This window comes from Bemisia tabaci, chromosome 1 (genome assembly GCF_918797505.1).
Source record: "Bemisia tabaci chromosome 1, PGI_BMITA_v3".
In the NCBI taxonomy this organism is placed as follows: Eukaryota; Metazoa; Arthropoda; class Insecta; order Hemiptera; family Aleyrodidae; genus Bemisia; species Bemisia tabaci.
In genome coordinates this window covers 54,296,213-54,310,920 of record NC_092793.1, presented here as the reverse complement: position 1 = coordinate 54,310,920, position 14,708 = coordinate 54,296,213, and the positions used below count along the sequence as shown (strand labels likewise).

The window sequence follows — 14,708 nt, the reverse complement described above, 5'->3', positions numbered from 1 at the left end:
TTCTTCGTTGATTAATCTATTCTATAAGCTCCAAAGCCTCCTAATATAATATATTGCGTTACTGATTAGTCCTTTTTTGACCGCCGAGAGAGCTAGAGGGCAGTTTTCATTGCACGATTTGGCAAAACTGATTGCTTTCGCTCGGGTGACTGTTGCGATTGTTGAGCTGTTGGCTGTTACTTGTTCGCAGAAAAACGATCTGGATCTGTAGCGCCTACCTTTACCGTGCCCTAACCCCTGATCTTCGCTCATCCTAACCATTTTTACGTGTTCCTGCCGCTTTAGTTTTGAGTTACAGCGCTATTCGCGCCGACCCTGAGACCTTTGACTCCATACGGGGATAAATCTTCGTTCGAAACCACTGGTGTTGTGGTGACCAGCGAAATGTAGCCACTTTCAAACAACATCTTGTGGGGATTTTCACCCACAACACGCGTTGTGGTACAAGTCCCCTAAAAGTGCGACAAAACACTTACATCTAAAAAAAAACCAAACCGAAAAAAAAGCTAATAATAATAGATAGAGATCAAGATATCATACTTTGCGTTCAAATAATTTTAAAAAAGATCCCGAAATGAATGTATGAGCCGTGTGCAAAGAATGTCAGAGGAGAAGGTTGTCCAAACAAATTTTGGATTGAGTACCCCGTGAAAAAAGGCGACGCGGACGTTGCATGACTCCCATGAAGAGCTGGCGCCGGTGCGTCGACGAAGAGGTATTACAATCCACTGCCCGAACCTTTGGGAGGATAGGCACGTGTGGCGTTCGGGTGTCGCAGAGCGCTGGAGTACGCTTTAGGAGCAACGCATATATGTAAGTGCAGCCGTAAACGTTTGACACAAGATCCAATACACCCAAAAAAAATTTGTCTTGCAGACCTGTGTATTTTCTTGTAGCGAGATATTGCGCAAAAACACATTTTTCACGAGGAAAAAAAATCTGCTTAGTGACTGATTTTCCTTTCACCGGGTATGCTTTCTTGAATTATTCCACTGTAATTTCTCGCTTACAGATTTGGGGATTGCAAATTTTTCATAAATAGAATGTTCATGTTCAATTCAACCTGTAAATCTTGATTCGATGATTGCTTCAAATTCCTGCGTTTCTTTTGCTATCCATGCGTTAAAGTCTCTTAATTATCTCGACGGCTCTCAACTGCTTTTGTTCTGCTCATGTTACGGACATGTTACGGAACGTCTACACAAGTTATGGAATTTTCTGCACGCCCCAAGATCTTTTGAAACATCACATTTTTTCGTCCAATAGGATGAATCATTGCCTTTGAACAACAAAATGAATTACTAATAGTCAAGAGGACACCTCGAAACATCTATTCCTCCGATTGCCCTCTTGTTTTTTGTCATAAAATTAAAAAAAAAAAAAAAATATGTTTTAATATTTCTTCCACCGTAATATGCATTTCCTGTCTTGCTTTCATCTCTTTCATGAGACACGAAAATAATTTGCATTTTCTTACCCTACATACATAATGGAGGGGGCCAAGGTTCACACCAAAACAGTGAGTAGAACATTGAAAAAAAAGTTACGGGCTGTATATATAGACAAACCGTCCGTTCCGGGCTCGGAGGCCAAAAGTTCCGGGTGTCGAAGCCGTGGCTTCGATTGCTCCGGGTGCTACGCCCGGAACTTCCGGCCTCCGAGCCCGGAACTTCCGGCCTCCGAGCCCGGAACTCGGACGGTAACGTCTATGTAGCCCGTGAGTAAGGCTTCCAGGGCCGGAGTATTTTTTTTTTCAGTGAAGGTGTCGTCTAGGACCGTGTTTTTTGAACACTTGTATTTCTATAAGTATTGAACATGAATTCTTGACGTTTGGAATGCCCCGACATTTTTGCTATTCTGAGGAGCTCAAGCAAAAGACGATTGCATGACATGCGCAACTGACCCACTGATTCCGGAGCGGGAGCGTGGAGGGCTCCATTATGAATTAAACTTCACATTCTGCCTTAACCGCTTTGTGAATACTGTCACTTGAAAGAGCCCTTCAGTGGGAGACCGCGTAGCGTCGCACACAGGATCGGATCAATAAGAGAAGTTAGACAAAATCCGGAAACTGGGAGAGCTTATATTTTCGAGAATACGAAACAAAGAAGTTCAAGAGTAGTGTCATTGGTTTTTCCGTGAAATTTCCTTTCAGCTTCACTTCTTGAAATTGAATTTGTGACGAAATACACTGAAAAAAAAAAAAACTCCGGCCGTCGGAGCCGCAATTACGGGCTATATAGACATACCGCCCGTTCCGGGCTCAAAGGCCGAAAATTCCGGCTGCTGGAGGCGTAGCTTCGATCGCTCCGGGCTCAAAGACCGAATCTACGGCTCCAGCAGCCGGAATTTTCGGCCTTTGAGCCCGGAACGGACGGTATGTCTATATAGCCCGTAATTGCGGCTCCCTCGGCCGGAGTTTTGTTTCAGTGTAAACATCAAAATTTGAAATTTGAATCAAAACCTTCATGTCCGAGCTCTTCTAAAAGCTCGTTCCACTGTGCGTCGCCGCCATTGCATGAAAGCAAATGACGAGAATTGTTGTCAAACTCGGACGCGGAGCGCAAGTAGCCGAGGATGACAGGATCGGATGCCCGGCCCGGCGCGCAGCGGGACCGGGGGAGGGAGTCCACGAATAAATAAAACGAAACGTCGAGCCAAGGAGAAGCGGGCCGACAACGAAAACAAACTGAAATTACAGATTTGATGGGCGGGACCGTAAAAATATGATAGCTGACGGAGAGGTTAGGTCACCGGTGTCGGCCCCCGACACCTGTTGCCTTGATAGCGCTCCTCGTAGCTAAACAAGAAATAACCATTTCATTATATTTATATTCACATCTCGGAACAGCTCTTTTTGTGCGCTTACTCTGTTGGCTAATATTTCTCCCTCTCCCAACTTAGATCAAGGAAATAAGATATTTCTCCGTCATATCTTTGTAGACCATTTATTGTCTTAATGTAATGACATTGTTTTTATTACTGTCTAAATAGATAACATTGAATAAACAACTTCAAAAAAGAAAAAAAATCTCAGAACAGCTCTTTTTATGCGCTTATTCTGTTGGCTTATACTTCGTTTCCGCTTCGGAATCAGCAAGTGTCTCCTCTGAGCCGCGCCGATAAAGCACACAGAGAGGGATGGACGAGACGGTATGACGTTATTTTCTAAACGGAGGAATGTAACTGAATTTCAACGTTGCAACGTTGATAGGTCTATTGTGGTGCATCAAAATACCGCCACTATCTTGAGGGAAAATTGTGGTTTGAGCAACGAAAACCAAGGGCTGAACAAAGGCACGCAAATTCTGCGTCGTTCAAGATCGATTTGTGCTCAATCGTGCAACTTGAGAGTACTAGGGTCGGTGACCTCTCTAAAATTTCGTGTGCAATGTTTTCTTTGAAGTTGAGGTACGTACCTACCCAAGGAAAAGATCATAGTGCTTTTTAGTGTACACAAATGCTGAGCAATGATGAGCAAAAACTGTGCCTTTTGAGGTCGAGATGCTAACCTCACGAACAGATCCTTCAATTCTTATTAAATCAAAATAAAATACAGCTCTTGGGTCTATTGGCCAATTAGCAAAGGGTTCGGTATAGATATTTGAGAAAAATTGAAGTATAGAGAAAAGAAATATTGATGATCCTTCTGTTGACTTCACTTTTATTTGAAACAAAATTGTAATTTTTCGATTGGAAGTTTATCCTTGACCTTTTATCTTGGAAATCATTTCCTGGGTAAAATCTTGAACGATTCCTCTACGAGTATATTGGAGGTATGTTACTCTTATCTTGTTTGCTTAAGAGCCGCATGTGGGAGCCCTCGCATCTACCCCTATTTAGTAAAAAAGTGGATAATCAAATACAATTTTTCAAATACGTGACCTTAGTGCGGATCATTATATCTGGTTATTGTCGTGGGGTTTAACGATTAATATTTAAAAACTCAAAATTGAGGCCAATTCAAGGTCATTATTTGGTGGGTGCGATGCAAAGCAGGGGGATGGGGAGGGGATAGTAAATTTATAAATAGTGATATATCTATCGAAATACATCAATGAAACGTTGGAAATTGTTCTTGAACGTGTAATCTAGTCAAGGCTTTTAAAAATAGGATGAAACCTACGAGGAACCTACGCGCGTAAGTTTAGATTCCTCTTCAAATGCTAGTCTTTTTATGTGTCTTCGAGAAGCCATGATTATTGTAATTTACAAGTTAATGTGAAGACTCATCCACAACGTGTATCAGGATTAATACAGAGTAGTTTGTGATGTCAAATTTTTAAAGCACCATCAAACTAACTATAGAAGACTATCACAAAGGGACGTCGCTCATTGGCTCGAGGTGTAATGGAGAGGTATTTTAACGCCTCCTGCCTTCTCTCCCTTACACAGCGAGTCAATGAGCGACCTCCGTTATGGTAGTTTTCGACATACATTTTCAATGAGTCTTTACCTAGGTGTCCTCCTAATTAGTATTAAAGCTGCTACATTACTAAGCACATTTGATTTGTGCATTAGAATAATCATTGCTCCTTAAACACACAGACCGTGTGTAAGTGCAGCGTAGTGGTGCCTAGTGCATCTTGACTCTAGATCACTTGGAATCAACGTGATTGCAATTGAAAAGAAAACGTAAATTTTAAAGAAAAATAAAATTTTATTTATCTCATAGTCTAATTTTTAACATAAAGATAGGTAATATCCACAATTTTAAACGATATTTACATTGATTTTACATAAATATACATTAAAAAGTAAACAGTAAAATTGGAAGAAACTATCACGATAGCAAGAATAAAATTTGACACGCCTCAAAAATACAGACCTAAACAGATATATATCACAAAAGTGTATTTGCTAAAAACATAAGCATCGATTTATGACTATACAATGATTTTCAAACTATCGAGCCATATGATAAATAATTCGACTTGTCGATTGAATCAAACTATTTTAGATTGGAAACAGCAGATGATGTTGCACATCGAATATTTTGTTCTCCTTTTCTTCTTGTAATGGAGTTTTATTGATAAATGATAAGGTTTACAAGTTGATTTCTATACAAGTTTTGATAGATTTTAATATACGGCTCAAACGCTTAAAAACAAAATAGTAAATTGTTTCACTATGGTTTAAAATTTACACCAATCGCTAGTGAACTCTACCGCACACCATTCCAGCTTCGATGCCACTCAGTTGGCCGTAATATGGATATCCAGATTTTGCTTCAGATGGTGAATTTGGAGTCAAATTATTTCCCGCCGAGGCTGAATATACTTGACTTGTTTCAGAGGCGAAGAGACTGCTGTGAACAAAAGAAAAAGGAAAACATATAAATTGTAGATCAAAACAGAGGGATTCACACAAAGTTTCAGAATTGGACAAATTTACACGCAAGAAGTCTTATTTTCATAGACTAGCTGACTATCCTCAGTTGAACTTTAAAGTTGCTAACGCAGAGTAGAATCTTACGACCAGACCTAGCTGAGATTTGAAGAATTAATCTTTCCCCCTCTCTCTGCTATGAGGAATGCGAATGAAATGAAATGAATGTGATGAATGTTAAACAAATCAGCCGTTTGTGGGTGTCAAGTGTTCTGGGATGGAAATTGAAGGATGATGAATTCGAGAATGGAGCCGTTTTCAATTAGGAGAACGTCGCCTGCAGCCGCCTCCCAACTGGTTCGCGAGAATTTTTCAAGTAATTAACAGTGGCGTGGCGTGAATTGCGATTCATCGATTGTTATGCCATTTAAACCTATGGTAAAGAATCGATTATTAAGGTGTCCGCTGCGAACACCCTATTTATCGATCCTTTTCCATAGGTTTAAATGGCAGATCATTCGATACATCGCAAAGCACGCCACGCCACTGGTAATTAACGTCGCACGCGAGTTAGGGCGGACAGTTGGAGCCACTGTTTCAACGAGAGGCCAGCGTATATTACGAGTCTCCCACTTCAGTCATGGTGCTGCGTTTCAAATTGAATCAATAGAAAAACCCTCCTGCTTTCCAGTTCCATTACCTATCTTTTTGCGAAGGATCAAAGAAGCTCGTGTTTAAATTACAATGGCTCGTGAATCAGTTTTATGGAATGTTTTTTCCATGGTGTAGTCTTTGAGATTCGAAAATTATAATAAGATGTAATTCGACAGCAGGCTTTATGTCCATGTCCAATAACAATAGGAATCCGAACTTCTTCGGATAAAATAGAGCATGATACCTTTCACCCTATGTTGCTACAGCGTATATATGCGGTTTCTGCATTGATATAAAAAATAATACACGTGGGGCCGCCTATCATTTTTTAACCATTGACTAATTGTTGAAAGTACAGTAGAAGAAACCGCGATACATGCGCACTACTGGGTAAGATTAATGCTTTTTTTATGACGACATCTCTTGTGACATTGGAAACCCTGCACAAATGAAACTCTGCATTTATACAGGTCTAATTGTTTTATTCGACTTATCACTTAAAAGCCTGTTTTCCCCCGCAAAATATGTAGAGAATAGTTAAAAGCAGAGTCAAATAACCCTTGAGAAACCGTTTGATGTATTAAAAATGTTTCTCATGAGCATCTCGAAACATGCATGTTCCGAATGAATTAAATTTTTAATTCGTTTATTTTCCTACCCTTGCGTTAAAGTCTCCTACTTGGTCGATAGCGCCACACGCCACGTGTCACGCAAATGGTTTTACGAGGTTGTGCTTTAGAAACAACCGAACACTTTGAGCAGGTAGAATGCTCTTGACTATATTTTTTTTTTAAAAAAAAAATCGTCTTCACAACGTAGCCCATGTTAGCACGTAACACGATTTTTTTTAACCTTTGCTCTTTTTTCTCAGATTGAAATAAAGTTTTCATTTATCGCTCAAGGTAACTTATTTGAGCTTGTGAATTTTTCGGTTGAAAACTATGACAGGCATCAGTGAGATGGACTATTAACCCTCTATGGCATGAATTAATTTTGGATTGCACATTCCGGGGGACAATAATCTATTTTGTAGCTTGCATGAAAAAACATAGAGTACCAAATTGTACTTCAAAATTTTGAACTTTAGGGAATCAGTTATTCAAAAAAAAAAAAAACAAAACAAAAAAAAACTAATAACAATTTGATGCAATTTTTAAAAACCCAAAACATACGTTGTTACAAATTTGTAACGCTATACCATAGAGGGTTGATGCATTCTGTCTTTCACGGCTCTGTTACGACAAAACCTAAAAACTTGGCCGTTAGCGAGATCTTATATCATTACGTCCATAATATTCTACCATTAATGCGCACGAAAAACTTTTACCTCACCCTAAGATTTGGTCGAATAGACCCTCCTTGAGCCTCACATTCCTGCACCGAGGAACGGAACATTTGCTGTTGAAGCCTTCATAAAAATGAGGCCCCCATGGTGGGGGGCTAGGGATGGGAGGGGGTAGAAATTTGCCTCTTCCGATGCTCCGAAGGACCATTACTATCTCTGTCAGCGATTCGGATAATTGGAGAAGTAAATTTCTCCGTCTGGGCGGTCGAGCTTATTGCATTTCCGACGAGCATGAGTCTGGCGCCCGTTGCACCGTGGCCGTGCGCCGCGCGGCCGCCGTGGCTGACCCAAAAGCCGGCTCGCGTAGCTCCGGTAGCCGCCCTCTCGCCACCGGAGTAATTGCCCCTGCCATAATTGAACGTGTCACTCCGATGAAATGTTGCCGGTCCTGGAGCCTCCATCGCTTTGTTTGTTTGCTAGCTACTCTCCGGTTGTTTGCTTTCTTTCCCGCCTCCTTTCTCCTCTCTTTCTCGCCTCCGTGCATTCCTCGTCCCACCCACGGGGAGTGGGGGGCTGTATAATTAGCGAATGCACATGCATGCGGAATCGCTGACATGATACCGGATATTTTGTCTTTTAATTCGAGACGAGCCTTCCGCGAAGTTTGCCGTTTGTTTCCGAGAGCCTGAGGTATGTTTTTGTGTATGTACTCCCTGTAGGGAAAGGGGGGGGGGGAAGAAGGTTGCGTGTTCAAATCACGTCGGGGTCACCAAAAACTGTAGGGAAAAGGGGGGAGGCATGAGAATAACGACAAGATGGATAGATCAGAGGAGCGTATGTATGAAGATGAGAAGAACAAGGAGACAAGTGAAGCCAAGTGACGGTGCGTAACCATAGAAACATATGCAGTATACAGGCAAAACCGTACACTCCCTTTATTTTGTTCGTTGGTTCATATTTTTATGTTCATGACTGATAGCACCTAGGCTATTTTTGTCTTTTTTAAACTCGCGTAGGTCACAACTTCGGTGCAATTTGGTATAAGTTCATATTTATGTCTCAGGCAATCAGCAATCGCCAGGAATTAACGAGCAACTAGTGATAAATAGAAGAGCATAAAATTCAGAACAAGATTAGAGAACTGATAATTTTGCTTTCTATTGGAATGGACACTCTCCATCCGTAAACGCACGGTAGCAGAAGGCACCCACGTAAGAGAGTGAAGTGAAATTTGCGGCTTTCGGTGGGTTTCGGGTCGAACAAGCAACTTATCTAACTTTGTGTCAAAGCGTGAAGTTATCACGGCCAAATGAAGGCGTTTTGAGGCGAGATCGCGCTCTTGTATACCATTTACATTCAAACCTTCACTATGCCGATGTGTATTATTGCGTTTCATAAAAATAACGAGCCGCTTGCAAATTGCCGGCGATCGCTGATTGCCAACGACATTTATATGAAACTAGACGTTAATGCAGCGTCTGGATTTGTGTACATACCTGTAATTATCACTCCACGGCGAAGACACTTCAGATTTGGTGGACTGCCGATTTGGCCAGGAGGTTTGAGAACAGGCGGATGGGAGTTGGGTGCTTCCGGTCTGGGGGTAAGTCGAGTACTGATCGCTCACTGCACTTCCACCGGTTGCACTGCAAGAGTAGCTGGAGTTGTACATCCCGTACGTGGCAGCTTGTTGTGCCGCCCAGCTAGCACCATGACCTGCACATAAAATATAAGACACACATTAGGACACCCTTACACACACAAACACGCAAGTTAAAACACATGTTAAAGAAAAGAGATAAAAACTTTCTGCACGGAAAAAATGAAATTGCTAATTTAACGATTTTATACCTAAAAAAATGTCCGACATGATTCAGGATTTCGTAGATTTTACAATAAAAAATTGCTAATTTAACCTTACCCTGTTTAAGCTTTTTGCCGCAGTTTTTTGTGAGGGGTATTTAATTACATCTGAATAGCTCAAATGTGAATGAAGTCATACGAATGGTAAGGAACGCTGTTACTTTTAGGCGTTGCAGAGGGACATGAGGGAGATTTTCATGCATTCTACCATCTTTTTTTCCATGTATGGTTGTTGCTCAAGCAACGATCTTACAACTAATAATGACTTAATTACTCCTTATCGTATTCATTTTGTGTTCAGGTTCATCATAAAGTTGAACTAACATCATGACCACCGTCAAACCGTTTAAAAACGAAATTCATAATTCTTGCATGGCATTTATGAAGAGCTTGCTGTCGGTATCTCGGACCTTCAGTTTAAGAAAGAAAAAAAATTAAAATGAAGATCTACTGTAATTGGAAGGATACTACTTCAGTGTTGCGAATTACTGCAAATCTTTCCTCGAGGGCGCTGCCGGAATGGACCTGAACGAATAGAAAAAACTTCAAATTCATTTTCCAATTTCGATTTGCGTCGAGTCATCTTTGGAGACGAGCTTATCTCGGGTGCCGTGTAGTGGGTGTAATAGGAAGACGTGTCTCCGAAGCACGTTTGTCATTACAGTCATGATACATGCCCACTACTCACTCGGGGCAGAGATGCAATGGACCATTAAACATAGTGCAAACTTAACCATTTTTATTACTCTTTTCAAAACTTCACGTATACGAGAAGTATGCGTAAAGACGGGAAAAACAACTTAGTGCTGAGCCCTAACTGTTTAGATCAAATAGAGCCAGCTAATTTTTGTTCCACAAATCGCAGTTTAGGCGAAATTTAGATGAGATAACATACATCATGATGCTAAAACTCGCACCTTGTTCAGTGGTCCATTCTAATGAAAAATAATTTCGGAGCTTACATCTTTGATGGATGATGACTTCCCATTTATTTTAAAATTCACTCGGGTTATCTTAAGATTGTCTCGAATAAAATAAGGTTATTTAAGTGCTCAGTGTTCGGAACAGAGGGTTTTCGAAGTTGAGTCCACCAAAAAGTCAAAGGACGCGGGGAAAAAACTCAAAAGAGGAATATTCAAAGCAGGGAAGCGCGGACAAAATAGTGTCTTTAATTTCGTTTCCATGTGGACAAGACGCCGCGCCGCGCCGCCACACGGGAGCTAATGAGAGTCAGGGATACAAAAGATGGAAACACAAGAGACACTCGAACATTGCGAAAGCCGAGCTGGGCGCTGATCAATCATAAAGGAGGCAGAAGAAGAACAAACACGAGGAGAAGAATAATTAATGACAACAATGCACTACTAATTAGAGTTCTCGGCGCGATTGTGAGTGCGTACCGCCGAGGCTGATGCGTTATTTCTCTCGAGCTCGCTACTCTCGAAAAGCTCTTATCCATTGGTAGATGAGCCGCGATTCTAACAAGAATACAAGAAGTCGAAAGTTCATTTGGAAATCGACATGATTCTTTAAAGCACCGACGCGCTCGGTTGCTGTGTGCTTTGAATTGTCCGACCGAGCTGCAGCTAGGACTTTTGTTTGGGCGGCAAAACGTCCCAATTTGCATACGTCCAAGAGGCGTAAATACGACGCTTGTTTTCTGACGCCTGAACTTGGCCAATCTCCTTCCTGATTCTCTAGAGAATCGCGTTTTCCAACCAATGACTCGTTTGACTTGCTGCTAAGAGCCCACGTTAATTCATATGTGTACAGCATGTCAAGTATAAGGGAAATCGACGTTCTAAGCCCTCGACACAGAATATTTCCAGCCTTTTTTATCTTCAGTTACTGATAGGTAAAACATGGTTAAGAAATCGCAATACAATCTTCTGCTATACACCCAAAAACTATAGAAATTGAGTGGAACGAGTTTAAGAGAGATAAGCGATTTGTATGACCGGAGAATCCTTAGGAAAAGATTGACCGCCTGAGAGATAGGCAGTACGCTGGCTTTCTTCTCTTACGGATGATTGAGTATTTAATTGCTGTTTTAATTGATTTGGCGAGTCCTTTATATTTACCGATTTTTTTGTTTTTATAATATGTATGATTTAATAGGCCCGATAGACGGCCTGACAAAAAGAGCTATGTCCTAGTCGCTCGTAAGAGAAGACTTAGAAGAAGAAGGTGAAGAAGGAGAAATAGAAAAAGATTAAGAAGAAGAAGAAGAAGCCATAGAAGAGGAAGAAAACGAAGAAAAAGACGTAGAAAAGAAGAAGAATAAGACAAAGAAAAGAGGAAGAAAAAGAAGAAAAAAAAGACAAAGAATAGGAATAATTCGAAGAAGAAGACATAGATGAGGAAGAAAACAAAAGAAAGACAAGAAGAATAAGACAAAGAAAAGAGGAAGAATAAGACAAAGCAAAGAAGAAGAAAACATAGAAGAAGAAGAGGACATGGAAGAAAATGAATAAGACATAGAAGAAGAAGAAGAAGAAGAAGAAGGAGAAGAAGAGGACCTAGAAGAAGAAGAGGACAATGTGAAGTTTCAAATTTGACTTGTCTTGGTGCGTTTTGGTTCAACTTGGTCCGGATTGTGAGAATAGAGCCGCGCGCCGACGAAGACGCCGCGCCGCCGTGCTGTCTTGTCGAGGCTCAAATGATGGGTGCAGAGCGGCTCCGGTGGGTGCGAAGGAGGCGGTCCCTTTCTACTCCCCTGGTGGGTGTCGAAAGCCAAGGCAAAGCAAGGCGATGCATTTATGCTCGAGTCGATTGATGTTGAATATATGAATTTTATTCATTTTTATAGCATTAATAATACATATTACGGGCAACGAATGACTAATTAATAGCCGACTCCGTTTGTAGAATAAACTGCATTCGTGGATAGATAAGGATCGAGCGAGAGTCGGCCGCGGCCGTTATCGAAGGAGCGCTATCGGCTATGTTGACGGGTAGCATCTCCAACCTCGCCACTCGCCAACTCAACAACTCAACTCACCTCTCACTCCTCTTCCAATATTGCCAAATATTCATCTTATTCCTCTCAAATGAACTCCACACCAAGGGAGCTGATCAAATAGCTTGAAATATTGACCGTTTCTTGATAATTGATAAATAAACCGACAATAAAGTCCAATTTCGATTTGTTGAATGAAACAGCGAGCTGATCGTTGAAATTCATAGACAAAGCTATAGACAAAGAAGACAAAAGGGATTTGGAGGGATCCTACTGGTGGAAGTGGGTGGTTGCAATGGAGAGGAGAGGTAGATAATAGACTACCTAACGGAAACCCACGAGAACTACTATGGTTAGTCAGTTATTTTCTCCCTTAGTCTATCTATAGAACCATCCATTTCAACCAGTAGGTTCGTTCCATACTCCCTATATGTTTTCTAATCTTCTTTGTCTATCAATTTCAACAATCAGCCCACAGGAATATAATCTGTTTCTTCGACCGCGTTTTGATGCAAATTCAAGTTTGGACTATATTGGAGGGAAAACGCGTTTCGGTTTCTTTAAAGGTCCTAAAATATTGAAAAAAGGGTTTTAATTGAATTTTCCCTCTTAATTGAACATTTTCTCTTCTAAAGGACCATCCATTCCGTTAAAGCGCGCCAGGACTTTTTCCACCTTTAGCCTGTTGGTTAGATTCGGGAAGCAACCAGCTAGACTGCATGCGTCTTTAATTGACTGGACCAAGACATGAGATGCGCCACGGGGTCGATAGTGAATTGTATGATTTAAATTTTTCAAAAGCAGTCACTCATTTACCTAAATCATGATCCAAACAATTCTACTTACGACGATCGCTATTATATTTAGCCCATCTTCAAGTAGAAAGACTATTTCAGAACACAGCTGCTTAGAATCATGGGACCGATTCGGCATATCCCACCTAAAAGAAATGTTTTCAGGAGCAAAAATCGCAAGGGTCAGCAGCTAGACTGAAAGTGGAGGGATTAGGAAATCTATAGCCAACGTAAACTCAAAGCGGGGGAGTACTGGAAGGATCACGGATATCGAGGGTGAGGGGGACTTGGGGGGAGGGGACCTGGCTCACGAAAATTACACGCCTCACTCGCCTCTACCTACACGTTAGTTAATTTGTGCTCTGAGAAGCTGCGCCCGGACCCGTGGACTATGCGCCTACATGCACACATTTCTCCGCAATATGTACTTTACATGAGGAGTACATGGTCGCTTACATGAAATCCGGTCGGTTTGTCGGGGAATGCCGCCTCGCTTTAATAACCTGCAATTACCGCGGGTAACTTACAAGTTATTGATTACCTAATCAACGAATTCGAATTGATTTCACCCCGATCCGCGCTTTCAGCTGCCCGACGGTTAACGTAAATATGACAGCCGTTTTTAGCACTTAATTATTTAATTTTTAAGGCTCGGCTCTGACCGAATGGTGCACTCGCGAATTTGCACGCGCTTTTCTCGCGCTATTTTATGTCCAATACGCGTCATGATGCTTCGTTGAGATTGAAGCATGAACTTCTTTCTTCTATATCCGCCATGGAGCTGTGAAATGCATTTAATGATCGGCAACGCTCATTTTTAAATACCCAGTTTTGTACTGAAAACTTATGCGCAGCGTTTACGTGAATAAAGACCCGTTCTTTTTAACTGGAAAAATATCGTTCCAAATTTGTCTCGTCAGTGCGCGTGATGTGTAGGTATAATGTAATTACGAGTAATGTATAAACGCTGTATACGATTACAAGAAAGGCTGCAAGATCCCATTGCAGGGATTTTCCGTATTCTTTTTCCATGAAATAAAATTTAAATTGATTTTTTTTAATACAAGTGACGTGTCTGATCAATTAATGTAAATAGTTTTGACCTGCATTCCTTGAAACTAGGATTAATCTAAGGGATTTTATTAAAACATTTTATCGAGAAATGCTCACTAGCACATAGTGACTTTTAATGGAGGAGTCATGTCATCGGAAATACGTAAGTTTCAGGGATGGGGTCGAGGCGAGCGTTACATCTCGTTTCTCCACGTTAAAGTACTGGAACTTACGCTAAAGAAGGTCGAGATGGGAGTAGGTGAGGGGGGGGGGGTGATACGAAAATCCGAGATTCAGCGTTCTGTATTTTACGTGGGGCTTCCGAAAATAGAAACATTGAAACCAATATTTGTTCAAACATTTCTTGTGTTGAAGTGTTTGTTTCAATGTTTCTCTTTTTAGGAGCCTTTGTAAAATACGTAACGATGAAATTCGGATTTTTTAACCTCCCTCTCATCCTCCGATCTTAACATTTTTTGCCGTAAGTTCCTATATCCTTTAACATGTAGAAACACGGAAAAAAAAACTCCGGCCGTGCGGAAGCCGTCCTTACGAGCTACATAGAGATACTGTCCGCGTTCCGGCTCATAGGCCGAAAGTTCCGGGCGTAGCACCCGGAGCATTCGAAGCTCCAGCACCCAGAACTTCCGTCTCTGGGCCCGGAACGGACGGTATGTCTATATGGCCCGTAACTTTTTTTTTCAGTGAACGAGATAACGTAGACAATCAGCTAAAAAAAGCGACGGAGCGATGATGCCCTTGTGGCAAAGGT

General features: G+C 41.3%; 1 protein-coding gene across 2 annotated transcripts in view; it reads right to left on the bottom strand.

Moving 5' to 3' along the window:
• Positions 1-4,640: 4,640 nt before the first annotated feature.
• Positions 4,641-14,708, bottom strand: part of LOC109043199 (protein gooseberry) — a 36,285-nt gene continuing 26,217 nt past the window's right edge. For both annotated transcript variants that reach the window (XM_019060329.2, XM_019060330.2), the window contains exons 6-7: positions 8,764-8,983; positions 4,641-5,308 (exon numbers count right to left, since the gene is read on the bottom strand). In XM_019060329.2, the coding sequence (XP_018915874.1) occupies positions 5,155-5,308; positions 8,764-8,983 (374 nt within the window). In that variant the 3' untranslated portion in view covers positions 4,641-5,154. The remainder of the gene's footprint in view (positions 5,309-8,763; positions 8,984-14,708) is intronic.